This window comes from Dasypus novemcinctus, chromosome X, assembly GCF_030445035.2.
Source record: "Dasypus novemcinctus isolate mDasNov1 chromosome X, mDasNov1.1.hap2, whole genome shotgun sequence".
Taxonomy (NCBI): Eukaryota; Metazoa; Chordata; class Mammalia; order Cingulata; family Dasypodidae; genus Dasypus; species Dasypus novemcinctus.
The window spans coordinates 176,157,189-176,183,186 of record NC_080704.1 but is presented as its reverse complement, the minus strand read 5'-3'; the positions used below and the strand labels follow the sequence as shown (position 1 = coordinate 176,183,186).

Sequence of the window (25,998 nt, the reverse complement as noted above, 5' to 3'; positions counted from 1 at the left end):
CATGGGTTCACTTCCCTTTTCCCCTTTCCCCAATTCTCAATCATTTACATCTAGTCAACAGGGATTCACAGAATTTCAGCTTGGGAAACACTGACGTATCAATGGAAATACAAAATATTTTTCTGGTATTCAAGGCTCGCTAGGGAAAGTTCTACCTTCCAACACTCCCCTAGAGACATCTCAAACTCCTGGCACTTTCCAAACCCTATGCTTTGGCAGGCCAGGCAATAAATCCCAGTGGCTTCAACTGAGCCTGGAGTCAGTCACAATTTTGCCACTTCTTAGTGATGTAAGCTTGGGAATTCACCTCCATGGCCTCAGTCTGCTCATCTGTGGAATGGGCATAAGAGCACCCCTGCCTAGGGTTGTTGAGAATTAAATGAGCAGATGCATGTAAAGGGCCTAGCACATAGTGAACACACAATCAATGTTAGATCTTGATTTAATTACATGAGTATGACTTTGCACACACTATTTTCTCTATTGTCAATGCCTTCCCTTTCTTTGGCCATCTGGGAAACTCTGCTCATCCCACCCATCTCAGCCCTGATATCATCTGTCAGTTGAGTCTTTCTCACCTCCCTTTGGAAGAGATAGGCACTCCTTTCCCTGTGCTCGTGCAGTATTTTGTCTTCATCCATTCATGGGTTTATTCCTCCTTCCTTTATTCATACAATCTTTCTCGAGCCCCTTCTCCGTGCCTTCACTGGGAACATAGTGGAAATAGGACTGTCTTGCTTTCCACCCTCCTGCTGCTGGCAGACTAGAAGAGGAGAGATGAGAAACAAAGTCACAGCTAATTAACCGCAACAAGGATGAGAGCTATGGGAACCCTTACTGGGGGCCCTGGTTTCTAGTCTCGTTCTGAGTATGCTGCATTTTAATGACTTGATTTCAGACACATCTCCCCAGCCAGACTGGAAGTCCCTTCAGGGAGTCAGCATGATACCAGGAGCCTAAAAGATGCACATAAAACATTTGTTAATTAGGAGAAGGGCCTGGGAACAGTACCGGTTGGGAATGACCCCTGACCCTCTGGTCTGTTTAAACAGACATATACCAGCCAGCTCCTGAGAGGTCAAGGGCAGCCACCACCACTTGCCACCAACTGCATACCCAAGCCCTTAAAGAGAAGAAGAGACTGTCCTGGTTGATTTTATTTGAAGAACTCAGAGTTCCCAGTGCCGTGGGAGCCTCTCCAAGTTCCATTTTTATTTCTTAAAGAAAAATAATACAGCATGTTAGCACTAAAGAAGATAAATAAGAATGGAGGCAGCCTAAATGGTGGAGTACTGCACTCTGAGGTGCTTTCCTAGTCAGTTCCAGCAAGAAGGAGAGAGAAAAGGCACGATTCTTCAAACAGCCCTTCTCATTTTGTGAAATATGTAATAATCTCAATTAAAACACAGACCAGAACATTTAACGGCACAGAAAATGATTTTGATGCTATTTAAATAATTTCCCCCTGGAGAACATGGGTATTACTTGGCCTAATTTGGTGGAAACATTCATTTCCTTCCCAGCTCAGAACTTGCATGCACGAGGTTCTGTTTGCACAAAGAACTCTGGAATTCCTATCAGGATCAGAGGACCCTCGTTGTCTACCAGAAGGGGAAGGAGCCTAAGGAAGGTGACTCAGGTCAGCCAGCAAGGTATATCTGTTGTGCTAAGGAAACTTGCCCAGTTCTACCATCCTCGCTTCATTCCAGGGTCAATTTCTGGGAGGTCCAGCCACTTGGAGGAGCTTTTAGGCATTGGGATTTCGGGGTCCTGTACACACTGTCCATGATGTCATTAAGAGCGAGGCTAAGATGGGGGGGTCAGTGATGGATGGTCCTGCCTGTACATTTCTCCATTCCTAAAATGCATACGGTACAGTTTAAATACCGAAGGCTGACGGGACATCCACACATTGGTTCTCTCTAGTTGCCTTTCTTGGAAGAGAAGAAAAGAAGAAGCAAGGAAATGAACATGTACTTGTGATAAGCAGGCAACATCCCAGGCATTTGCAGCTCCTTTATGAATATTCCACAGCAGAGTCATTTCTCCTTTTTTTTTTTTTTAAGGTACGAAAGTGGGATCAAATCTGTGACCTTGTCTGTGGAAATTGGCTCCTCTGAGTTGGTTTTTTCATTTGTTTGCTTGTTGCTGTTTATTTCTTTTTAAAGATTTATTTATTTATTTTTCATGCCTCCCTCCGTTGTCTGCTCTCTGTGTCCATTGGCTGTGTGTTCTCCTGTGTCTGCTTGTATTCTATTCAGGAGGCTCCAGGAACTGATCCTGGGACCTTCCAGAGTGGGGGAGAGGAGATCATTCTCTTGTGCCTCCTCACCTCACTGGTCTGCTTCATCTCTTATTATCTCTCCTCTGTATCACTTTTTGTTGCATCATCTTGTGTGCCTACTCTCCATGTGCGCCAGCACTCCTGCATGGGCCTGCACTCCCGTGTGGGCCAGCACTGCTGTGGGGGCAGCACTCCTGCATGGGCCAGCACTCCTGTGTGGGGCAGCACTCCTGTATGGGCCAGCACTCCTGTGCGGGGCTGCACTCCATATGGGTCAACATTTCTGTGTGTACTCCACACAGACCAGCAGTGTGCGTGGGCCAGCTCACCACACGGGCCAGCTTGCCTTTCATCAGAAGGCCCTGGGCATTGAACCCTGGACCTCCTATATGGTAGATGGGAGCCCAATTGCTTGAGTCACATCTGCTTCACTTTCCTTTTGCTTGTTTGTTTTTAGGAGGCACTGGGAACTGAACCTGGGACTTTCCCACATGGGAAGTAGGTATGCAATCACTTGAGCCACATTTGCTCTCCACCCCTACATTTTGATGAGGGAAATTCCATAGGTTCTAAATCAAGAGTTGGCAGACTAGAGTCTATGAGCCAAATCTTGCCCGCCACCTTTTTTTTTAAGTTTTATTTTATTTTTTCTCTTGCCCCTTCCCCTCCACCTCCCCCGCCCTGCTGTTTTTTTTTTTTGCTGAGTCCATTTGTATATGATCTTATGTGTCTGTTTCTCTTTATTTTTGTCTTCTCTTTTCGTTTATTGTCCTTTAGGATTCACTGGGATTCAATCCCAGGGGCCTCTGATGTGGAGAGAGGTTCCCTCTCACCTGAGCAACCTCAGTTCCAGGTCTCTGCTGTACTTCTCCTTGACTTTCCCCTTTGTCTCTTTTTTGTTGCATCATCATCTTGCTGCGTGGCTCACTTGTGTGGGCACTGGTTCCCTGTGTGGGCACTGGGCTTACCTCACGGGCACTGGCTTACTGCACACGTTATTTTCTCTCTTTCTTTTTGATATGGAAGCCCCAGGGATCGAACCCGTGTCCTCCCATATGGTAGGCAGAAGCCCTATCACCCGAGTACATCCGTTTCTGCCACCACCTATTTTTTTAAATAAAGTTTTATTGGAGCACAGTCATGTTCTTTCTTTCTTTCTTTTTAAGGAGGTACTGGAAATTGAAACCAGGACATTGCACATGGGAAGCAGGTGCTCCACCACTTGTGTTACATCCACTCCTTCATGCCTTATCCCTAGCTGCTTTTGCCTTACAACAGCTGAGGTGAGTAGCTGCAACAGAGATTGTTTGGCCTGCAAACTCTAAAATATTTACTCTTTGGCCCTTTAGAGGAAAAGTTTTCTTACCCCTGTTTGAAAGTATAAACATGTGACATTAACATTTTAGTAGATGAAAAAGAGTCAAATATCTGTAGTTTCACACAATTCAATCTAATGCCCCATTTTGGTGTTAAACACTATATTTGGTACAGCTGATTTCATCTATCTTTTTTTATTTGCATAGTGAACATGATTAAGGCTCAGAGATGTTAAGCAACTGGGCTGAGGTTACACAGTTGGAAAGCATCAAGCTCAGGGCAAAACTCGAAGGTAATGGCTCTTTCTGCTCCCCATGCTTGCTCTCAGCAAGCCCTTCCAAATGCTGTGCTCTACTGTCAACATCTGTGCCCTCAAAGTCATCAAGTAGTAACATCCTCCCCGGCAGTGCTTGCCCTAGAATATGCACCTTCAGTGTCTGCCAAGGATCCAAAATTGCAATGATCCTGAGCTTACTCATTGTTTTTCTAGCACTGAAATTTGTGATTGGAATCCTTGACCTGAGAGATGACCAAAGGTCATCTAGGCAGCCCACGTTGAAGAGTAGACATTTTCCTAAGAGCTATGGGGTATCACTGAGGAGTTTTAAGCAAGGATGTGAAGGTGACCTAACCAGATAGCAGAGGTCACTCTGCTTTCTGGATGGACCTTTCAGAACGTGGAAGCAAAAGACCAGTCCAGGTGAGAGATGAGGAAGGTTGGCTAGCAGTGGAGACTGAAAAGTGAGCAAAATTCAGCAGAGATCTGTTTAGAGTCAAGAGGCCTTGGAATTGGATCAGATATGGTTTGAGGGAGTGGTTGAAGGAGCAGAAGGTGTCAAGGATGACACCCAGGTTTCTGGTTGATCAGCCATGTAGAGAGTGATGACTTTTCTGAGATGGGAAATGCTGAGCTTGGACCAGTTTTGGGAGGAAGATTGGATCGGTCATGCAGGTCACTGCCTAAAGGGAAAACTGTCTATCTCAGATGGTCTATGAGAGGATTAAATGAGATTGCATTTGTGCAATGCTGAGGAGATAGTCTGCGTTTTCAAAAAGCATGGTGCAAAAACATGAAAGCATATCAACAAAACCATTGTGCTGTGAAGGAAAAACTTTGGTTCTGGAATAAGAGAGTCCTGAGTCAAATCCAGGGACTGCCACTTCTTCATCCTATGACCTTGTATATGTTATTTCACCTCTCTGAGTCCCAGGTCCTCTTCTGGTGATGGGGAGATGGAAAGAGCAGACACTGTGAGCCAGGAAACGTGCTATGTGATTGACAGGCATGTCTCCATGGGCCATCACACCCATCCTGAGAGGGCTCCCACTGTGAGCCTTGTTGTATAGAGGAGGCTCAGAGAAGTGAATACATCTGTCGTGGCTTATACAGTGGAATACTGGCCTGCGCGTCCTCAGCTCTCCAAGTGCTCGGCCTCTATGCTAGATTGTCCCTACCATGATGGGCATTGGGGGAAGATCTTCTGCCTCCTGAATGGTTGTATGCATGAGATCAATGGGAGGGCTAATGTGGTATCTGGCACTCAAAACTGAGTAGTAGCAACAGCCCTTTCGACAGGAGTTCCTTGGACGTCGTGGCACTATACCTGGGATGGGATGGTAGTCAGCCTAGCCTGGCAAGACCATGAGAAGGCTCGGACTGATATTTTCACACCAATGTTCATAGCAGCATGATTCACAAAAGCCAAAAGGTAGAAGCAGAGGAATGCATAAATAAAATGTATTATACATATAGAGCGGAATATTTTTCAATTGTAAAAAATAAATGAGGTTGGGAAGCAGATGTTGCTCTACAGATAGAGCATCTGCCAACCATATAGGAGGTCCAAGGGTTCGATACCCAGGGCCTCCTGGCTCGTGTGTTGCGCTGGCTCATGCACTGTGCCGCTGCGCAAAAGTAGTGTCGGCCCACGAAGGAATGCCACAGTGTAAGGATGCCGCCCGCTCAAGGAGTGGCAACTGCGAAAGGAAAGCCACCACACGTAAAACCGCAGCCCATGCAGGAGTGGTGCCACACACATGGAGAGCTGACACAGCTAAATGACGCAGCAAAGAGAGACACAGATCCCCAGTGCCGCCTGACGAGAATACAAGAACACACAGCGAATGGAAACAGAGAGCAGACAATGGGGCGGTGGGGAGGGAGAAATAAATAAATACATCTGCCAAAAAATGGAGTTTCTGTTACATGCTGCTAAATGGATGAAACTTGAAGACAGCATGTTGAGTGAAGTAAATCAGATAAAAAAGAATAGCTATTGTACGATTCCACTTATATGAAATAGTAAGAATATGCAAATTCACAGAGATAGAAAGTAGAATATATGTTACTAGGGGCAGGGGGAGGGGGTGAGGGGGATGGGAGTTAATATATACTGGGTATAGGGTTTCCATTTGGGGTGAGAGGAAGTTTCTGGAAATGGTTGTTGGGGAGGTACTGTGAACGTGCTTAATTCCACTGAATGGTATGCTTGGAAGTGGTTGAGATGGGAAAGTTTAAGTTGGATATATGTTTATACAGTTTTAAAAAGAGAGAAAAAACACAACACTTATTTGAAAGACAAAGAACAAAAGAGGGGAAGACAGGAAGATGGATGTAGCAGTTCTAACTATGAGATTAGTCATTGTGGATTGAAGGGAATCGAAGCTCTCAGTCTTGTGCTCAAAACATTCCCTCTTCGTTTTGATTAGTTTTGAGATTCTAGTGACCTCACGCTGGCCATCTTTGTACTCTGAGCTTTCTCATGAGAACTCACTTGCGCTTCATAACTTTTGGTAGCCCCCCCGTCAACCTGTTCACTTGCTGGTCCTTCTTGTCTCCATTGCCTGCCCTTTCTTGCTCAGATTGCAGGTCCTCTGCTTGCATATCACCTCCACAGGTTTCTAGAATAGGAGAATCCCCTAGTGCTTCGTGAGCTACCTGTGATTCTAAATATTACCTGCTCCACACTTGCCATTGCCACTAGGAAGGAAGCCTAAGGGTGGGAACTAACCCTGTTCTTACCAAGCATTTACCAGCAACTCTGAGTTGGGCACAGAGAGGTACTAAATGAATATTTAAATGAATAAATGAATGAATGTGTTTATAGATTGCATCCTGGTTCCTTACCAGGTTTAGATTAATTTCTTTCTCCTCCTTCCCCCAGATATTTCTGTAGATTGACCTGAGGTGTGCACCTGGGTTTGTCCCCTACCATACATGCCCTCCCCTCACACAGAAGCTGAGGATTCTCCTGTCTTAATACCCCAGTCTGCCTCTGGTCAACAGATCGCTATTCCAAGAATTACTCTTCATCCTAATACAACTCTAGTGCCCATTCTTGAAAGAAGATAAAACTCAAATGGTCTGACTTGGTTTGCAAGACCCTCCCGGACTGTACTGAACAAACCTCTCCAACCTTATTTCCTTCTGATTCTTAATTCATCTGGGCTCCTGTCTTCTCCATCCCTAAAACATTCACCAGATGGTGGCTCTGTGGCCCCATCTACTCCTCTTTGATCAATCCAACCTCCCCTTCAAACCCATCTCCAAACACCCCAGTCCAGATGGATGTCTCTAATCCCTACATTCTTTTTCTCTGAGCCACTCTTTATGTTATTTTATCCTTGTTTCATCTGTGCCTACTCTACCTTCTGAAATATACAGCTTGAAAGTTGAGACCATGTCTGGGTGAACTTTGTGTGCTTATAGCACCTGTACCTTAGATTTAGAAGGCACACACTACTTGCCTCCTCTGTGGAACACTCATTTCACTTGTAATTACTTCTTCAGTGTCTGTTCAGACTTTGGATTATGTAAGTTCCATGACGGCAGAAACATGACTCACGTCCATACCCCCTGCCTCCCAATTGTTTGTAGTAAAGTAAGTGCTCAATAATTGTTTGTTTGAAGAATGGAACAGATATAGGATCCAAACTGGCATTTACCTTGAAACTGTCTGCATTTCATTCCCCCATTTGTTCCCTAAGAACTTTAAGCATATCAAATCAGAATACTGTGTTGGGGATATGGATGAGTTTCATATTCAAAAGCATGTCAAATCAGGATATTGGGGTTGAGGGATGAGTTCCTACCCAAAAACATGTCAAATCAGGATAAGGGGGGATAAGTTCTCCACCCAAGTTCCCAGAGTGGAAATCATAACATCATTGTTGGAAACATAACCAAACATCCATAAAATTAGATACCTACACATGTAAGCCAAGGCTCAGTCTTTTTTACTTTCCTCATTAGCACAAAAATCACAATCTTTTCACCAAGAAATTAAGGACAATTATGAGCACTGGGAGAGATGTGACAGATGTGATCAGAATTCAGGATTAGAAGCAGCACCCTGGAGCGCAACGATATTTCAGGACAATGGACAACAGCCACAAGCTTCCAAACGCTTGAACACTGCCTGTGTTGGATACTCACCAAAAGACATTGTGCCTTTAGGAGCTCATATGTCTGTCATAAGACCTCAGGGCATCCCTTCATGTGAAGTCTCCTCCTTGCCCTCCGACCTCTTAATCTGCAGTGCTCTCTCCTGCTTTTTCATTTCTTTGCCTGCAGGTTGTGCTGCTTCCTGATCCCCTTGGGTCTGAGTGCTCCCTCTTTCCCAGTAGGCTTTTCCAGCTGAGAAAAGAAGAACGACTAGCGAGAGCTAAGTGCATCTTGCAGCTGTGACCCCTTGTATTCCTCACCTCTACCTGCTCCTCAGATTGCCCTCCAAAGCAAAGCTCTATTTTGAGTGTCTTTATTATCGGCATAGGGAATCTGTCCCCCAATTCCTTCCTGTATTACCAGGGATGAAGGGAGATATCAATAGTTATTAGCCTACTTCCCTGGGTGCCAAACCAGTTGATCCTCAAGTTCTAGCTGAAATCCTAACCCAAACCTCTTTTCTTCGCTCTGTTGCAGAGAAAACAATAATTTTCTTCTCAGCTCAGCTATTGTGGTAGTGCTTTATCAAGCCAGAAATCTGGAAGCTCCCATTTTTCCCCTCTATATGCAGGCAATCGCTAAGTATTGCTCATTTTCTCAAATATACCACTTCTTCCCTTGCCACTGTGTCATGCCCATTGGTCAAGCCACCATCACATCCTGCCTGGAAGACTGCAACAGCCTCCGCACTGGTTGCCCTGCCTCCAATAACTCCATCCAAAAGATCCTCCTTCCATGGACATTTTTCTAAATTTCAAATATAATCAGGTTATTCCCCTACTTCCATTCCCTCGTTGAAGATCTGACTCGTCCAATGATTGTGTTTGAAACCCTCCAATCCTGGCACCATTCCCCTGCCTACCCCACACACCATTATAACTCAATTATCCAATTACACAGAAATATAGATAATTTTCCAAATAGATGTAGTGTATGCACAGTGGTTTAGAAATATGAGTTCAATTGTCCGACGGCCTGGGTTGGAACCCAGGTCTTCAATTTACCAGTTGTATATAATAACCTCATACCCAAATTTCCTCATTTGAAAATGAGATAAAATATCACAGTCTACTTCAGAAGGCTGTTGGAGTTTAGGTGATATAATCCACATAAAGGCAGGAACACAGCCCTTCTTTTATTATCATTAATTGTGCCTGGTTTTCTGTGCTTTGGTTCATGCTGATGCCTATGCCCTCTCTACTCTGCCTGGTTCTTTCCTTGCTAACTCCTCATGCTCAATTCTCAATTCAGGAATCGCCTCTTCAGGAAGCCTTCCTGGACTCGTGGTCTTGGTAAATGCCTTTCGGCACCTGCTCGCTGCTCACTCTGTACCGTGATCACTCTCAAGTCTGACACATCCGACACATCTGACTGGAGCCCATGTGAGTGGGGCTTTTCCCATCCCCAGTGCCTATCACAGTGCCTGGCATATAGTGCTATGCTCTGGTTTCTTCTGTTGAATAAATGGATATGTAAGAATCTCACTCTCTTAAGAGCTGTGTGTCTTTCAAAGTAGAGGCTGTGACCTCACTCCTGTCGCCAAGAGCTCTGGGAAGAATCAATGCTCACGAAAGACTATTTAGTTTGACTGATTTGGAAAGGACAGACTCATTCCAGGAGTGCTCACGCGCCCATCTTCATGGGGTAGCGGGTGGCTGGCTGGCAGGATCAGGCAGATAAAGCTGGTTAGAGTGGGTATAAGACAATCATTCTCCTGAAAGAACGAAAGTTAATCTTTCACGAGCAGTCTGGTCGGATTCTCGTTTCTAATACAGATCTTCTCAGGGTCTTAGATGTAATAACCTCCCTAGGCTTTCCATAAGACTCAGAATGCCACTGGAGTTAAATGCTTCTTCTCCAAGCTCCGGGAGCTCTCTCCAGATCATAGAGAGGCAGACACCAACTACAGGGAAATGTCAGATTCTCCTTGCAGGAAGGAGTAACTGGGATCGGGGAGCCCCTGCTCCTCACGGCTGCCCCTCTTCACTCTCCAGTCTCAGCCTCAAGGTCACCACGCACTTCCCTCATTAGCAGGGCCTTCTCCAGCCAACTGAACCTAAGGAGTCCTTATGATGTTACTCATGTCCTGGTTTACTTTGAGCTCATGGGGGCAGAAAACATCCCTCTGCAATACACCAGGTCCATCCTTCTTTCATATTAATGGGTCTTCATATAGCTTTGTCTAGCTTTATGCAATTAAACTTTTTTCAGCACTATCAGAAAAACAGAAACTTTTTTCAGCACTATCGGAAAAACACGATCAACCCAAAAAGTTGAGTTAAATATGCATGTGCTAACCTCACAGTTAACAAAAATCTTAATTTATCAAAAATAAGAAATATGTACTGTACATTAATTTCATGAGTTTTGAAATAACTTTCAAGATTTGACGTTTGATAGACAGTTGAGCCAATTAAACCTTATTCCAAATAACATGTAAAGCCCCAAGAACTCTTAAATTTCATGTCACTGCAAGTCTTTTATTAGATTTGATATTCTCCCAAGGTCCCTATTGGATAAGCTCTGTTATCTGGCATGGTCAGGAGAATCAGGAACCTTCCTTATTTAGTTTTTTTCAATTTTAATTCCCCCCCCCTCCTTACAGCTTTTTGTGTGTGTGGTGTCTGCTCTCTGTGTCCATTCACTGTCTGATCATCTCTGCCTGTATTTATTTATTTCCCCTACCCCCCTTGGGCCTTGCGGTCAGTTCTCTCTGTCCATTCGCTGTGGGCTCTTCTGTGTTCTCATTTGTCTCCCTTCTTTTGGTTGTGGCACCTTGCTGAGTTGTCTCTCCGCGGCATCTGCAGGCCGGCGGAAAGTTTGATAATCTAATAAACATTTCAAAGGACACGACAGAGAAGCTGGGAAGTTTGATAATCTAATAAACATTTCAAAGGATACGACGCAAAATCTGTGAAGGCCAGGCAGGGTTTAACAGACTGCTTTGCTTGCTGTTCCTCTGTTCCCTTTTCTGGACTCTCAGAAGTCCAAAAGTCACAATCATTCCCACTCCTTCCTTATTTTCTCCTCTTCTTACTTTCTGTCTTTAAACACCTTAACTGTTGTTTTCAATGATTTTCTGTTTTATAGATGTCTTAAAATATAATTTACATATACTTTTAGATATTTGTTGAATTTTCTGACTCAAATTGCTTTTTTTGTCTTTATTTTTTTAATGTTACATCCAAAAAATATGAGGTCCCCATATAACCCCCACCCCACCCACCCCACCCTCCCACATCGACAACCTCTCCCATTATGGTGGCACATCCACTGCACCTGGTGGATACATTTTGGAGCACTGCTGCACCACATGGACAGCGGTCCACATTGTAGTCTACACTGTCCCCCATTCCACCCTGACTCCAGGGTGGTGCCTTTTTCAAAGCGGCGGCTTTTCCAATTCACACATTAGTGCCATGGAGGCTACTAGAGGCCTTGATAGGATTCCAAACCACGTGAGCCATGGCAGGACACATGATGTCCAGCATAAGTCCCTGCAGGACCACCCAGGACAACTCCAAATCCTGAAAATGCCCCCACATCGTATCTCTTCTTCCTCTCCCTACCATCAGCAGCCCCCGTGGCCACGTTCTCCCCATCAGTACTACAATTTGCTCCATTACTAATCACAATAGTTCCCCAGCAGAACAGTAAGAGATGTCATGTCTCCTGATAGACTCTGACAGTTGCTCAGGCTTTCCTTGTATTTCATGACCGTGGCACTTTTGAGGAGGACTATTGAGGTGTTTTGCAGAATTTCCCGTATTAGGGGTTTGCCAGAAGTTGCCTAAATTACATTCATGCTATGTCTTTTTGGCAGCAGAAACACAGGAATGTAGGCACGTGATGTTGCTGTGTCCTATTACCAGCCGTGGATGTTGATCTTGCTGGTTAATGAGGAATCAGCAGGTCACGCCACTGTAAACTGCTCTCTTTCAATTAATAAGTATCCTGTGAGGAAATACTATGAACATATAAATATCTGTTTTCCTCATCATAAGTTTGCTCACTAATTTTAGCACCCAACAATGTTTCTTGCCTGCCGCCATTATTGTTGTAGTGGTTGCCCGACGGTGATGTTCTCTTTCCATCATTCCTTCTACATTTACTAATTTGAATTCTACCGTAAAGGAGATCTGTCCTTCTTCTCTCCTTGTTTATTCATTCACCTATGTATATCAGTACGTACTCAGGGATATTTATTTTATTCTACTGAGTATGCTCCATTACTATAGTTATTTATACATAGGTTTATATCTCATACCATACACAAGAATAAATGCCAAATGGAACAAGGAGACAAACGTACAAAAATTAAACCATGTAAATGCTAGAAGGAAACATGGGCCAATGCCTCTTAAATTTTGGTGTGGGGATAGGCATTCTACCTATGACTCAAGATCTGGAGACAAAAATAAATGAATGAAGAAAAGACTGGTTACTTGGACTACACGAAACTACAAGTGATTACATCATAAAACATGATTGACAGAGTCAGAAGACAAACAACAAACTGGAAGAGAATATTTGCAACATATCACAAAAGGCTAATATCCCTAATTAGAAGGAACTCTTGAATTGAAGGTTCTAAGTGACTAGCAACCTGATGGAAAATTGGAATTAGACATAAATAGACAACTCACACATGCAAAAAAAGATCTAAAACTGTCCCTTAATCATTTACAAAAAAAGATCAAGTTCACTCAGTTTGAGAAATGCAACTTCAAATAACACTACGATGCCATTTCCCACTTACACAGTAGTGAGAATTTAAAAGTATTACAACACATTCTTTTGGGCAGCCTGTGGGGAAACAGGTACCTCACACGTTGCTGGTGGGAAGGCACACCTGTGCAAAGAGGGGACTCTTCAAACTGCCTATTGCAGAGCTTATTCCCGGGTTGAAAGCAGAAACGTTTTCCCTTTCTGGTGACATTTGCTGCAAGACTGGATTACAATGTTCCTGGAGGTTACTGGTAATTTAAGGTGTATTACGTAACATTGTCCAACAGACATTTATAGGAATTTGAAATACTTTTCCAAATGCTCTGCCATCCACTCTTCATCATTAAAGAAACACAGTCAGGGCTGGGAGGCCTCGAAATGTCAGTCACATCCATGGTTGATTTTGCTACTTCCCACTCTCCTCCCACCTCTAGATGTGACTTCCTTCAAAAAGAAGTATAGAACTATAGAGTCATGAAGGTGAGAGCTGCATGGACCCCCTAGAGATGATCTAGCCCGTTCCTGATTGGTTCCGGGGAAGAAATGAGGCCCAGAGAGGCTTAGTGATTTGTCCAGGGTCACACAGCGAGCCAAACCGGGACGCAAAAGGTCCATAATGCTCCACATCTCTGGCACCGTGCATGGAAAATATGGGGCACACAATAGGTGCATAATACATGAGAGCAATTGTAACCACTTCTTTCAAAGGGTGTAGAGGGTCCCAGGTTCTTTCTGTGAGCGTAGCTTGTCTTCCAAGTACAAACGTTGAGAGAAAGCGTGTGTACTCTGTTTTTCTGTGATCATCAGTTTACCTTCTCCCGGGTCGGCCCAAATGCTGATAAAACTTCCATAGACATTTAGAGGCAAGGAGAGCCTCCAGTAGTGGAGTGTTGACCTCTGAGTTCTGGGCCAGCCCTATTGTCCTTCCTCCTCAACAGTCAGACTCCAGCTTTACTATCTGTGTGCCTGCTCTGAGTCTGGAGACTCTTTTTCAAATTGCTTTTGATGCCTCAAAATCAGTTGAGTTGAAATGGTATCTTTCAAAATCTCAAATTATGATGAAAACGTCCCCTTAATGGAAACCCAATATAAAAGTAGGGAAAGTTGAAGTAGAGATTGAGGCTCAATGCCAGGAATTCTAATTTGGTTATTTCAAATCCAGGTGGTCCTGGTTCCAAATTCAACCACTGGGGTTGACATGGGAGATTTTAAACAAGAGTTGTAATTACCTGGGAGACTTCTGAGGAACTGTGCAAGGTTCTCAATGAACCATGCAATAGGCCATTGACACCTTGCCTATAGAACCAGCTACTATGAGGTAGTATCAGAAGGATCAGCAGTTAAAAGGTCAACTGCTTTTAATTTTAAATATAAAAAATGGTTCCTGTTTTTGAACCCTAAAAGGGGTAAGAGGTAAGAGATAAATGTTAAAAAATAAAATGGAAGTACATAGAGTAAAAGATACATCATGGGATTGAGATCTTAATATTAGTTGTTGCACTTACAAAAACTTTACCATTTGATTACAATAGTAATGTAATTTTTAGGAGGCTCTGGGGTATGAACCTGGACTTAGTCCATGGGAAGCAGGTGTTCAACCACGAGCTACACCTACCCCCAGTCGTGTATTTTTTTATATGGAGTAGGGAAGAAGAAAAAGAAGAAGGCAGACAAGAAAAAAGAGAAATTTGGGTCTTTTTTCTACTCTACCCTCACAGAAGAATGAGTCTAGTGACTGCAGGAGAGGCTTTGTTTTAAGACACTTCAGTTTTACAGAGTACAAATCAATATCTTGGCCAAATGTAAACCCTGTGCATAAGACTAAGGGAAAATGGTTTCAGTGTCGGATTCCAAAGGAAGCATGTCATGCTCCACTTTTAAAAATTAAAATAGAGTCAGGTGAGTGAAAAGCAAGGACTAAGGGCCTGGGAAAATCCTTTGTTCCCTAAAAGCAATGATATTCAGGCAAAGAAGGTCAGAATCATTTTGTCAGACTGCTGGAAGATAAAAAATGCTTGCAACATTCCAGGCAGTGTTCATTAACGAAAAATGGATCAATCTTGAGTTTAATGGCATCGTAACTTGCCTTATTCCTATTATCCCATTCTTTAGCTCCACAGTAGCCAGGCAACAGCCTACAATCACCATGAAAGCCAGCATCCTGGAAGCCGTGAGGATGGAGCAGAGTAGGGTTGGAGTTCATCCAAAGCCACAGTCCTAGGGCATTTTCATTATTTGAACCCTCTGGTGGTTTCCTGGAAGAAGGTTTCCTTAGACTGTCTTTATTTGACCAGACTTGTGCTTATTCAGGAGAAAAAGTCTATCCCCAAGGACATTTGTTGAAAACCAATTCTAGTAATGCATAGAACAAGGAGAAAGAAGATCAACAAGCAAACAGAAGAACTGAACACTATAATGTAACTAGAGATATCAAACATCTATAGATCACCCGATCTACCGAAGGAAGAATATATATTCTTCTCAAGAATGCATGGAAAATTAGCAGTATAGACAATATGGCAGGATATAAAAAATGCCTCAATAAATTTAAACAGATTAAATTAATACCAAGTATGTACTCCAGCCACAATGGAATGAAATTAGAATTCTATAATGTAAGGAAAATGAAAATTCACAAATATTTGGAAATTTTAAGAATACTCCTAAATACCTGCTGTGAGTTGCATAGTGTTTCCCAAAATGATATGTTCAAGTCGTCACTTCAAGTACTTGTGAATGTGAATTTATTTGGATGTAGGATCTTGAAGGATGTAATTATCTTAGGATGAGGGACTTACTGGATCAGGGTGAGCCTTATTCCAATGACTGGTGTCTTTATAAGAGGAGGGATACTTGGACACACTGGGAAGACATGATCTGAGAACAGAGGCAGAAATTGGAGTGATGCATCTGCAAGCCAAGGAAAGCCAAGAATTACAGGCAACGACCAGAAGCTAGAAGAAGCAAGAAAGGGGCAAGTATAGCCTTGATTTTGTACTTCTAGCCTCCAGAACTATGAAAGAATATAAACTTGCATTTTTATAAGCCACCCAGTTTGTGATAATGTACTACAGCAGCTCAAGGAAAGAATTATAATATAAAATGTGAAAAACAGGAATTCACAAAGAAAGTGGCGAGTGAAAAGAAAAACACAGCTTGCACAGAGTTATGGGATTTAGCTAAAGCAATTGAGATAGAATTTTATAGCTCTAAATATATCTATTAAGAAAGAGGAAAGGGAATCAGATGTGTTTCAAACACCTGGGTGCCGGTCTCCCACGTGGGAGTTCCTGGGTTCAGGTCCCAGTGTCCCCTAAAAGAAGACAAGCAGATGCCACCATTGGATGCAACAGAGCTAGATGCCAGCACTTGACCCAATGGAGCTAGAAGATGCAGTAGCCCGTGGGGAGCAGATGAGGCTCAGGCCTTTGGGCTGTCACCTCTCATGTAGGAGGTCCCCAGTTGGGTACACAGTGCCTCCTGGAGAAGGCAAGCAAGGAAAGAATGACTGGAGAGAGGGGTAAAGCATCTGGGGGAAGGGGGGATAAATAAATAAACAAAAAATAAATAAAAATTGAAAACTAAACAAGAGTGGAAAAATCTCAGCTCAATAAGTTAACTTTCCAAATTTGGACAATAAAAAGACGAGCAACCTAAACCCTGAGTAAGCAGAAGGAAGGAAATAGTAGAAATGAAAGGAGAAAACATTTAATAGTGAGTATTTAAAAAATAGAGAGGGAAGCGGAAATGGCCCAGTGGATAGGGCACCCATGTACCACATGGGAGGTCCGTCGTTCAAACCCCAGGCTTCCTATACCCGTGTGAAGCTGGCCCATGCGCAGTGTTGATGCGCGCGAGGAGGGCCTTGCCACGCAGGGCTGCCCCCATGTAGGGGAGCCCCTCGCACAAGGAGTGCGTCCCATAAGGAGAGCTGCCCAGCGCAAAAGAAAGTGCAGCCTGCCCAGGAATGGTGCCGCACACATGGAGAGCTGACACAGCAAGATGACGCAACAAAAAGAAACACAGATTCCCGTGCCACTGACAACAACAGAAGCGGACAAAGACGATGCAGCAAATAGACACAGAGAACAGACAAATGGGGTGGGGGGAAGGGGAGAGAAATAAATAAAATAAATCTTTTTAAAAAAATAGAGAAAAATCAACAATTCCAAGGTGGATTATTTGAAAATATCAAAGAAACAGAATACTTAACCAGAACAAGAAGTGTGCAAAGACTCAATTCGGTAAAATTAGGCATAAAGGAGGGAACACTATTACCAACTTCAATAAAAATAATTATATTGACATATTTTGAATATTTGTATGCTAAAAATTAGATAAATTGCAGGTAATAGAAAGATTTAGAGAAAGACATAAAACACCACAACTGATTCAAGTACCACCCCAGGGGCCATAGGCTGGAGGAATAGAGTACGGGTTAGAGTGGACTGACTGATAATCTACTATGGAACTATTGTGAACAGTATTGGAAGGAATTGAAGCATTGGTGTGGAGAAAGTGGCCACCGTAGCTGCAGAGAGTAGGGAGAGGGAAGAAGAGATGTGATGTGGCGGCATTTTCAGGACTTGGAGTTGTCCTGGGTGGTACTGCAGGGACAGATGCTGGACATTTTATGTCCTGCCATGGCCCACTGTGTGGACTGGGGAAGAGTGTAAACTACAATGAAAGCCATCATCCATGTGGTGCAGCAGTGCTCCAAAATGTACTCACCAGATGCAATGAATGTGCCATGACGATGAAAGAGGTTGTTGATGAGGCAGGAGTGGGTTGAGAGGGATGGGGGGTATATGGGGACCTCATATTTTTGACGATTAACATCTAATAATGAAAAATAAATAAATTAGTAATTGAAAAATCTCTCATACATAAAAGCCCTTAACCACACATTGGTAATTTTACCATACAGAAGAAGAATCAATGCCAATCCTTCACAAATTCTTCAAAAAATAGAAGAAGAGAGAATACTTTCCAACTCATGCTATTAGTCCAGCATTTCCCAGACTCCAAAAACAGATGAAGACATCACAGGAAATAAAAACATCAAAAATTATCCCTTATGAATATAGGCACAAAATCCTTAACAATTTTCTAGCAAACAAAAAATCAGGGGATATATGAGAAGTAGTATACAATATGAGCAAGTGGGGCTTATCCCGGGAATGAAAGGTTGGCCGAACACACAAAGGTTAATCAATGTAACAGGTCATATTCATGGAATAAAAGGAAGGTACACAGGATTACCTCAACAGACACAAATACCGTTGACAAAACCCAACTCCTTTCTTTACAGAGACAATGAACAAACTCGAATATAGAGGATCTTCCTCAACCTGATTAAACCATCTACACAAAAGCCACAGCTAAACTTATACCTAATGGTGAAAGACAGGATGTATTCTCCCTACAACAAAAAAAAAACAACAACAAAGAGATGTCCAGTCCCACCACTTTTATCCAACACTTTACTGAAGAGTCCAACAGGGAAATTAGGCCTGAAAATGAAAAAAATGGCACGTCCAGAAATAAACCCACATGTCTATGTTCAGTTGATTTTCCACGGGGATGTCATGAACATTCAATGAGGAAAGAACAGTCTTTTCAAAGAAAGGTCTAGGAAAACAGTACAGCCACATGCAATATAATTGGCCTGCACCTGATGTCAGTCCCCATAAACCCATGAAGGTCTCTTAAGCGGAGTCCCCTTCCCCTCTCAGCCCTGTCATTTCGTGTTCAGGTGTCTCATGGAGGTGAGGGCTATCGTCGGTGAAGGACAAACTCAAGTAGGAAGTGGGAGAGGGTCCAGGCTCTGCCAGACATCAAGGCGAGGACCCTGAAGGAGGGGTCCTCCCACCCCAGAGAGACACGACCACCTAGAAGGCAGTTCCCTACCTGCTATCAGCCCTGGGAGTTGCAGGACCTCGTGGCTGGATGTGGAGTATATGACTTCTGTCCAGATGGTCCAAGAGGGGAGGGCCCTGGTCCGAGGAGCCAGTCTTCAGGTCAGAGGAGGGAGGGGACCCAGTTTCTGCCAAGTGTGAAAGAGATAAAGATGAGGGAGGACTGAAGGTCCTCCTGCTCCAGGCAGAAGGGAACACAGCCCACCCTGTCCCTTCTTTTGCCCTGAGAGGCCCAGGCAGGGTCCCCGAATGTTGTTTCCTGACTTCCAACATGGGCTTCTGAGGGAAGTAAGGCTTCCTCTGAGCAACGATTCAGAAAAACACAGGGACAGGTTCCAGGCCCTGCCAGGATTTGAGGTAAAGACCGTCAGGAAAGACTGACAGGATCTACAACCACAGAAGAGTTCCCAGGTCGAGTTCCTGGGTATGGTGTTACCTGACTTCCGTCTGAGGGGGTGGACTGAGGTCAGCCGAGGGAGGGGTCTGAGGCTCTGCCAGGCGTCAAGGTGAGGACTCAGAGAAAACTAAGGGAGCGTCACACCCCTACAAAGAGCAGAAGGGTGGGGCTCCATGACCTGTTAGAAATAAATAGGAGTACATGGAGGATGTCTGAGACACTCCCCCCAGAACATATGGGCCCCCACAGAATCCACCTACCACCGAGGCAATAGAGAAAAATCAATAAAACTAGAAGTTGATTATTTGCAAATTTCAAGAAAAATTGGCAATTTTTGTCCAACTAAGGAAAAAGAGGTTCTTGATGTGGGAGGATTTAGGGGTGGGCATGTGCAAACCTCTTAAATTCTTTGTCAAATATATAGCTTAATAAAAAGAAAACTTAGTAAATAAATAAGAAAATAAAGTCATACAAAAATTTCCCACTTGATATTACATCCAGATGATGATATATGAGTACTTTTTTGTTTTAATTTCTATAAGGATCTCTATTTTCTATGTAAAGCATGTATTATTTTCATAATAAAAGCAATGGATGCCATGGGAATAAACCAAAAGAACAAAGAAACTAATAACTAAATCAGAAATGAAAGTGTGTGCATCACTAGCAAACTTAAGAGAAATCAAAAACCTGTAAGATAATACTGTGAATAACAGTACACAAACAAATTAGATAACCTATATAAAAAAGAACAAATCCCTAGAAACACACAAACTACCAATGTTGACTGAGAAAAGAAAGTCTGATCAGACCTATAACAGATAGAGATTGAATCAGTTATCAAAAACTTCTTTGCTGGTGGGAATGTGAAATAGTTCACTTACTATAAAAACAGTTTGGAGGTTCCTCAAAAAGTTACATGAACAATTACCATAGGATTCAGCAAGAACACTCCTCGAATTATATCTAAAATAATGGAAAACAGCTATGCAAACAAATACACGTACACGCATGTTCAGAGCAGCGCTACCTGCTGTAACCAATCGGTCATCAGCGGATTCATAGCCAACTACTTACTGTGGTATGTACACATAGGATAGAGTATTACTCAGGCATATAAAGGAATAAATGCTAGAGGGTGGCTGAAGCTCCAAAACATGCTAAATGGAAGAAGTGGCCAATTGTGCGGTTCCATTTAGGTGATATATCCAGAATAGGTAAATCCCTGGAGAAAAAAAGCGGATTGGTGGCTGCCAGGTCCCGGGAGGGCGGGGCTGCTGTGTGGATGGGCGGGACCTGCTCACTGCCTAAAGGGGACAGGGTTTCTACTTGGGGACAAGAACGGGTCACGTGTCCTGCCGCCCCCCTGGGAGCGTGTTTGCGCAGGCGCACTGAGAGCCCACGCGGCCCAAAGGCTAAGGGGCGGCGCTTCCGTGAGGAAGGCTGAGTGCCTGGGGCAGGTGGAGGGAGGCCTGGTTCCCGCAGCTGTGAGGGAGAGGGAAGGCGGAGGCGCGGCAGCCATGCAGGCGGAGGACGAAGGCGCAGGCGCTGTGGGTGAAGCCGCCTACCCTGAAGGCCAGGGTGCCATGGGTGACGCCGACCGCCACGAGGAGCCTGTGGGTCCTGACGACCAGGGCGACCCCAGCGGCCCTGATGGCCAGGGTGGCCCCGGCCGCCCCGTCTGCCAGAGCATCCCTGCTGACTCCGAAGGCTCGGGGGTCGCCAGCGGCCCTGGCAGCCCCTGTGACCCCTGCGGCGCGGGAGGGGAGGGCGCTGCCGCCGGGGGTGCCCCCCAGGCCGCGCGGGCACCACATGCCCCGGGGTCTGGGGGAGACGCAGTGCCGGGGGCTGGAGGGGCAGGAAGCCGACTTCTGACCTTGTATCCTTTACAGGGGCCATGGGGGGGCCAGGGCCGGCTCTAGGTGGAGGGGCTGCCGTGGGGGCCGGTCTGGGGGCTTCAAGGGCGGATGGTGGAAGGGGATGCCTGAGGGCTGGAAGGGGGAAGGAGGCAGGCCCGAGCGGCCTGAGCTGACAGGAGGGGGAGAGTGGGCCACTGGCAGGAGAGCTTCCCAGGGGCCAGGTGGCCCGGGGCCCAGGCGAAGGCAGCAGGGGATGGTCCCTTAACCCCGCCTCCCCCAGCACCCTCGTCGTGCCCTTCCGGTCCGCTGTGGAGGCGGAGATGGCCTGCAGGTCGCTGATGACTGATATCCACCGCCAAGGGCAAGCGGTTCAGAAGGAGATCACCATGAATGGCAGCGTCCTGGCTGTGTGAGTTCTGGACGGGGCCGGCTGGGAGGGGGGCGGCGGGTGCTGGGGCCCATCTCACCCCGTGTAATGAGGTCATGGAGACGGGGAGCCACCCCAGTGTGGGGTTCTCTGATGGGGTGTGGAGCCACGGACCTAGGACAGAGCTCTCACCTTCAACTTGATCATTGCCCCTCACTTGCAGGAGATGGACTGTTGAAAACATTGCGCTCCTCCGAATTTCCATCAACGCCTTCCTCAGTGAACTCTCCCTGATCATGTGGATCATCCAGCGTATTGGGGCCCCATCTCCAGGAAGCCTGGGCTGGGAGAAGGGACCTGAGACCTGATCTTGCATTCCTTCCCAGCAGCGCCTCCTTCCCTGGGGCTTGGGTCCCTGGAGGGCCTGCCACTTGATTGTTGGCACCGAATATGCGCTCCGGGCACACTTATTTCATGTGGCGCTTAAATGTCTCTTAACTGCATCAAATAAAGCTGAGTTGCTATCCTTGTCTGAATTTCTTTTCATTTCTTGCGCATGCAGATTTTATTACCTTGTCTTCAGGTTGGACGGGATGTTCTGGAATTCAGGTATGCAAGTAGTACAGAGTACTTAAGATGATTTAGAAAACGTAAACTCTCTTAAAAGCCATTCTGTTCTGTCATTTAGCTTGAACTACCATCAGTGCCTTGGAATGTTTTCTCAGTTCAATGATTACATTTATATATTAAATATACAACAATAATACTGTATGCTTGATAAAAGTTTAGCATTAATTTTTCCTGATTTTTTCACTTAATAGATGACGTGACCTCTTCTAAAAATCAATAGAATGGATGCATAAATAATACTTTATATTCTAATTGTTGATTATTTACGTTTCCAATTTTTCCCTATTATAGGAAATTATAAAATGGCATTCTTGTATTATTTTTGCAAGAATGGCTATTTATTTCAGATTCCTAGAGGTAGAATTATTGAGTTAAATTAATTTTCTATTTATTTTCAGAGCTCTTTGTATACAATATAAAATTCTTGTCCAGAAAATATACCTCCCACCAGGCGACTGGTTTTAGGGGTTGACGAAGCTTGATATGAGATGGCCCTCTGTCGTCTCTCCCCCCATTCTGACCCTTCTCCCTCTGACCCAGCCACACTGGGCTTCTAGTCCTTTTCTGAAGCACAGCAGGCCCACTGCTACCTCAGGGCCTTTGCACTGGCTGTTTGCAGTCAGGCACTCTCTTTCCCCCGGGTTTATGCCTGGCTCACTCTAAGACCTCCAGGTCCTGCTCAGACACCACCCCCTCAGCGAGGTCATCTTGGACACCCAATTGACAACGATACCCACCTCCCCACCTGCCTTGCCTCCCCTCCCCCCAGTGTACCCCAGCTCCTAGAGCAGTGCCTTCCTGCACAGAGTAGCTGGACACACTCACTCATTCATCACGTCTCGCCAAGTTCCATTTCCTCGACCCAGAACAATCCAGGTCAGTCCCAGCCCCCACCTTCACCCTCCTTTTACAGGTGTAGGTGTCAGAGGTAGGCAGGGAGGTGCCCGTGGTGGGAGATGCAACTGGGGCAGGAAGGAGCTGCCAGACTTTAAGGAGCAACTGAAGCCCTGGAGGGGGGTGAGCAGAGGGGGACATGACCTGCCTCACAGCTCTGCAGGATCCCTCTGCCTCCCCGTTGAGCACAGGCTGAGGGGGCCAGGGTTGACGTGGGGAGACCGGCTACCCATGCAAGAGCAAACAGTGGCTGGACCAGGGTGGGGAGAGTGGAGGTGTGGAGAAGTGAGCAGATTGTGAAGAAATCCAGAGGGTCGAGCCAACGGGAGGTGCTGATGGACTGGACATGGCCTTGGACCTCCCCAGAGTCCTGGGAAATGGCCCTTTCCCACACACACAGCGCCCAGCTCCCCTGCATCCCGATGGTTCTCATCTCTCACCCCTGAGCCCCTCCAACTCCAGAGCTTTCTTCTCTTCTTCTCAGCCAGGGTGCACCCTCCCCCGAGAGGGGTCTGGTCTCGCTGTCTGCAATTCCTCATTTCCAGTCCCCCCTGACCCGCCCCTCTGCCCGCTGACATCAGAGCAATTCCTGTCCTGTCACTGAGATCTTCTAGGGCCCATCACCTGTCTAGAGAGCTCATGGACACTTCTAGGTGTATCCAGAGGAGGTGGGAGGAGATGTCTATGGGTGGGAGTTGACCTGGGCCAGGAAGGATCAGAACTCAAGAAGCACCCAGGATGGGCAGGCAAAGCTGGGTGCTATGCCAATTCTGTACACTTTCCACTTGATGAGCATGTGTGTGTGCATGCGTGTGCACCACGTGGAAGATGCACATACAGACACCTAAAACATGTTTGTAGAGCCATGTGTGTGTGGGGGGGGAGACGGATCAGGGGCTCAGTAATCCTGGCCTGTGCAGGAGACTGGTCTGACCTGCCCACAGCTGACAGGTGAGTTTTTAAAGATACAGTTGACTTTGTCTGTGACCATACATGGATGAGGCCGATGGAGGGAGAGTGGCTACTTCCCGCGCCAGTAACTGATGGGAAGCCAGTGGGATTTGGAGTACACTTGAGGAGGATGGGAGCCCCGCCCTGGGAGCCTGCAGGAGGGGGCTTATGGACTGGGGGGCCTGGGCAGGAGTCAGGAAAGAACCAGAGCCACGCTTCTGGGAGGGCCTGCACCTGCACCTGCACCACCAGCAGACCCGGACCTTCCTTTCCTCAGAGCCTGGGGACTGGGGACGCCTCTTCCCTGGCGAGGAGCAGGAGTGGCATGACCAGAGAAGCCCTCGTGCCTCCTGGTCACTGCAGCATGTCAAGGCACTTGGCGCTCCATCTAGGGGTGCCCGACCCGGGGGGCACATGCGGTCTTGTGGGAGCTCAGCCTTCTACATGGCCCCAGAGGAGGGACAGCGGGCAGCTAGGTGTGCGCAGGCCACGCCTCCAGGTCTCCAGCTTGGTGTCCAGGCCCAGGTGGGGGCCTTGGGAACACTCAGGGCAGAATGGAGAGGGGCAGGGGGGCCCAGGCAGAGCTGGCCGCTGGTCCAGGGGGCCCAGGACAGTTCACCTCAGGGAAGGGACCCAAGGGGTGGTCGCCATAAAATCTGTCTCAACACTTCAAAGAGTTTGAATCATAAAGCATTTAAATGTGGTGCAATTAAGGTAGAAATCAATACCCAAAAGAAAACTCAAAGTAGAGTATTTTCACATGAGCCTTTGTGTGGGGTTTTAAAAGGAAGAATATAATAATTTGAAATGCTTCTCTCCCCCAGGAAACAAAACGGAAGACGGAATCCCTTTTGTAACCATGACATTTTACTTTGCCAGATCAAGGAACTGGAACTTCTGAGCGATTTCCTTTGTTGCAGCAAAGCCAGGAGTTCTGAACCAGAGAAAGCCCCAAACGCGGCACTCCAGAGTGATGGAGGAACAAATTTACTACATGCGGGCCCAGGAAAGAGGCAATCGCCAAATTCTGAGCCCCGTTTTTCAGTTTCTTAGGTTTATATCAGATTTCAAGTGGGATCAGCATAACTCTTCCTCATTTGACCAAGGAGTTGCTAGGTGAAATTTTGGAAGCAGGAGGGTTGCAGAGGCAGAATGCAGCTGCAACTTTGCGGGCTGATTTACAGAAGTGGGAAGCGGGGAGTCACTCGTTTGATATCTTTCTACTAGGCCATGTTTTTACAGGGTGATTTACAGAAACAGGGGGCAGGAGTTAGTCACTGCACATTCTCCTGCAGGGCCAAGCCCTCACAGCCCGATCCACAGAAGCGGGGGAAGGCATGACTTGTTAGATATTTTTGCTAGGTTTTGCTTTTTATTTCTCAACATTTCCCCCCTCTGATGCCTCTATGTCCTTTTTATAAGGTGTCCCTCATGCTAAGTGGAAAGACAACTTAAGGTAGTAAAACATCCTACAATGCACAATTATACTAGTAAGATTAGTGTCCTTTCAGCTACACTCCGCTGTCTGGGAGCTGTAGCTGCCAGTCCAGTCCCAAACTGCCAGCCGAGCAGTCCGAAGAGGAGTAGGAGCCAAAGAGAAGAGGAGTTCATCTAGTCAGGTGATGGTGATTCACCGTGGCTCTGGGTAATTCAGATTTTCAAGAGGCAGTCAGGTAAAGGGTGAGTTGTCCAGTTGTTTTGTTTTTCACTGGAGTGTGCCCTTTTATCTCTAGTATGATGAATCCAAGGGCCAGGCGCTCTTTTCAGGTTATTTTTTTACCCAAATGAGGCTTCCTAATGGCATGGGATCCTGAGACAGGACAGTTTTGTGGACTTGGGCTATAGGGTGTTTTAACTGCTGGAGGAGAGAATCCTGGCCAGGTTTTCCTAGGAACCTGAGACTTCCCTTGAAGGTTGAATAATTGGGGGTGCATTTTAAACACAACTTCAAAAGGTGAAGTGCCTGGGGTGCAACCTGACTTTAGGGAGGGCTAATGGAGTAGATTTACTCAGAGGAGGGCAGGTTTTTATTTTTACAGACCTTGGTTAGGGCTGCTTTGACGGTTTGATTTCTGCATTTTACTTTCCCTGAGCTTTGGGGCCTGTATGCTGTGTCGAGGTCTTACTTCATCCCTAACATTTTGCTAGTTCTTGGACAATGGCTGGCAGGAAAGCTGGGCCATTGCTGCTGCTTATGGATAAAGGCATC

General features: G+C 45.7%; 1 protein-coding gene across 1 annotated transcript; it reads left to right on the top strand.

Moving 5' to 3' along the window:
* Window positions 1-20,608: 20,608 nt before the first annotated feature.
* Window positions 20,609-21,682, top strand: LOC139438019 (EKC/KEOPS complex subunit LAGE3-like). The gene is made up of 3 exons (XM_071212986.1): window positions 20,609-20,910; window positions 21,228-21,356; window positions 21,538-21,682. Exons 1-3 carry the CDS (start codon window positions 20,609-20,611, stop codon window positions 21,680-21,682), a joined length of 576 nt encoding a protein of 191 aa, XP_071069087.1.
* The last annotated feature ends 4,316 nt before the right edge of the window (window positions 21,683-25,998 follow it).

What these genes read in the sequence shown, in the direction of transcription:
- LOC139438019 (XM_071212986.1), top strand. Translation starts at nt 20,609, where the DNA reads ATGCAGGCGGAGGACGAAGGCGCAGGCGCTGTGGGTGAAGCCGCCTAC. An exon ending in CGGGCACCACATGCCCCGGG is followed by an intron (nt 20,911 to 21,227) that starts GTCTGGGGGAGA and finishes CGCCTCCCCCAG; the next exon opens with CACCCTCGTCGTGCCCTTCC. An exon ending in AATGGCAGCGTCCTGGCTGT is followed by an intron (nt 21,357 to 21,537) that starts GTGAGTTCTGGA and finishes CCTCACTTGCAG; the next exon opens with GAGATGGACTGTTGAAAACA.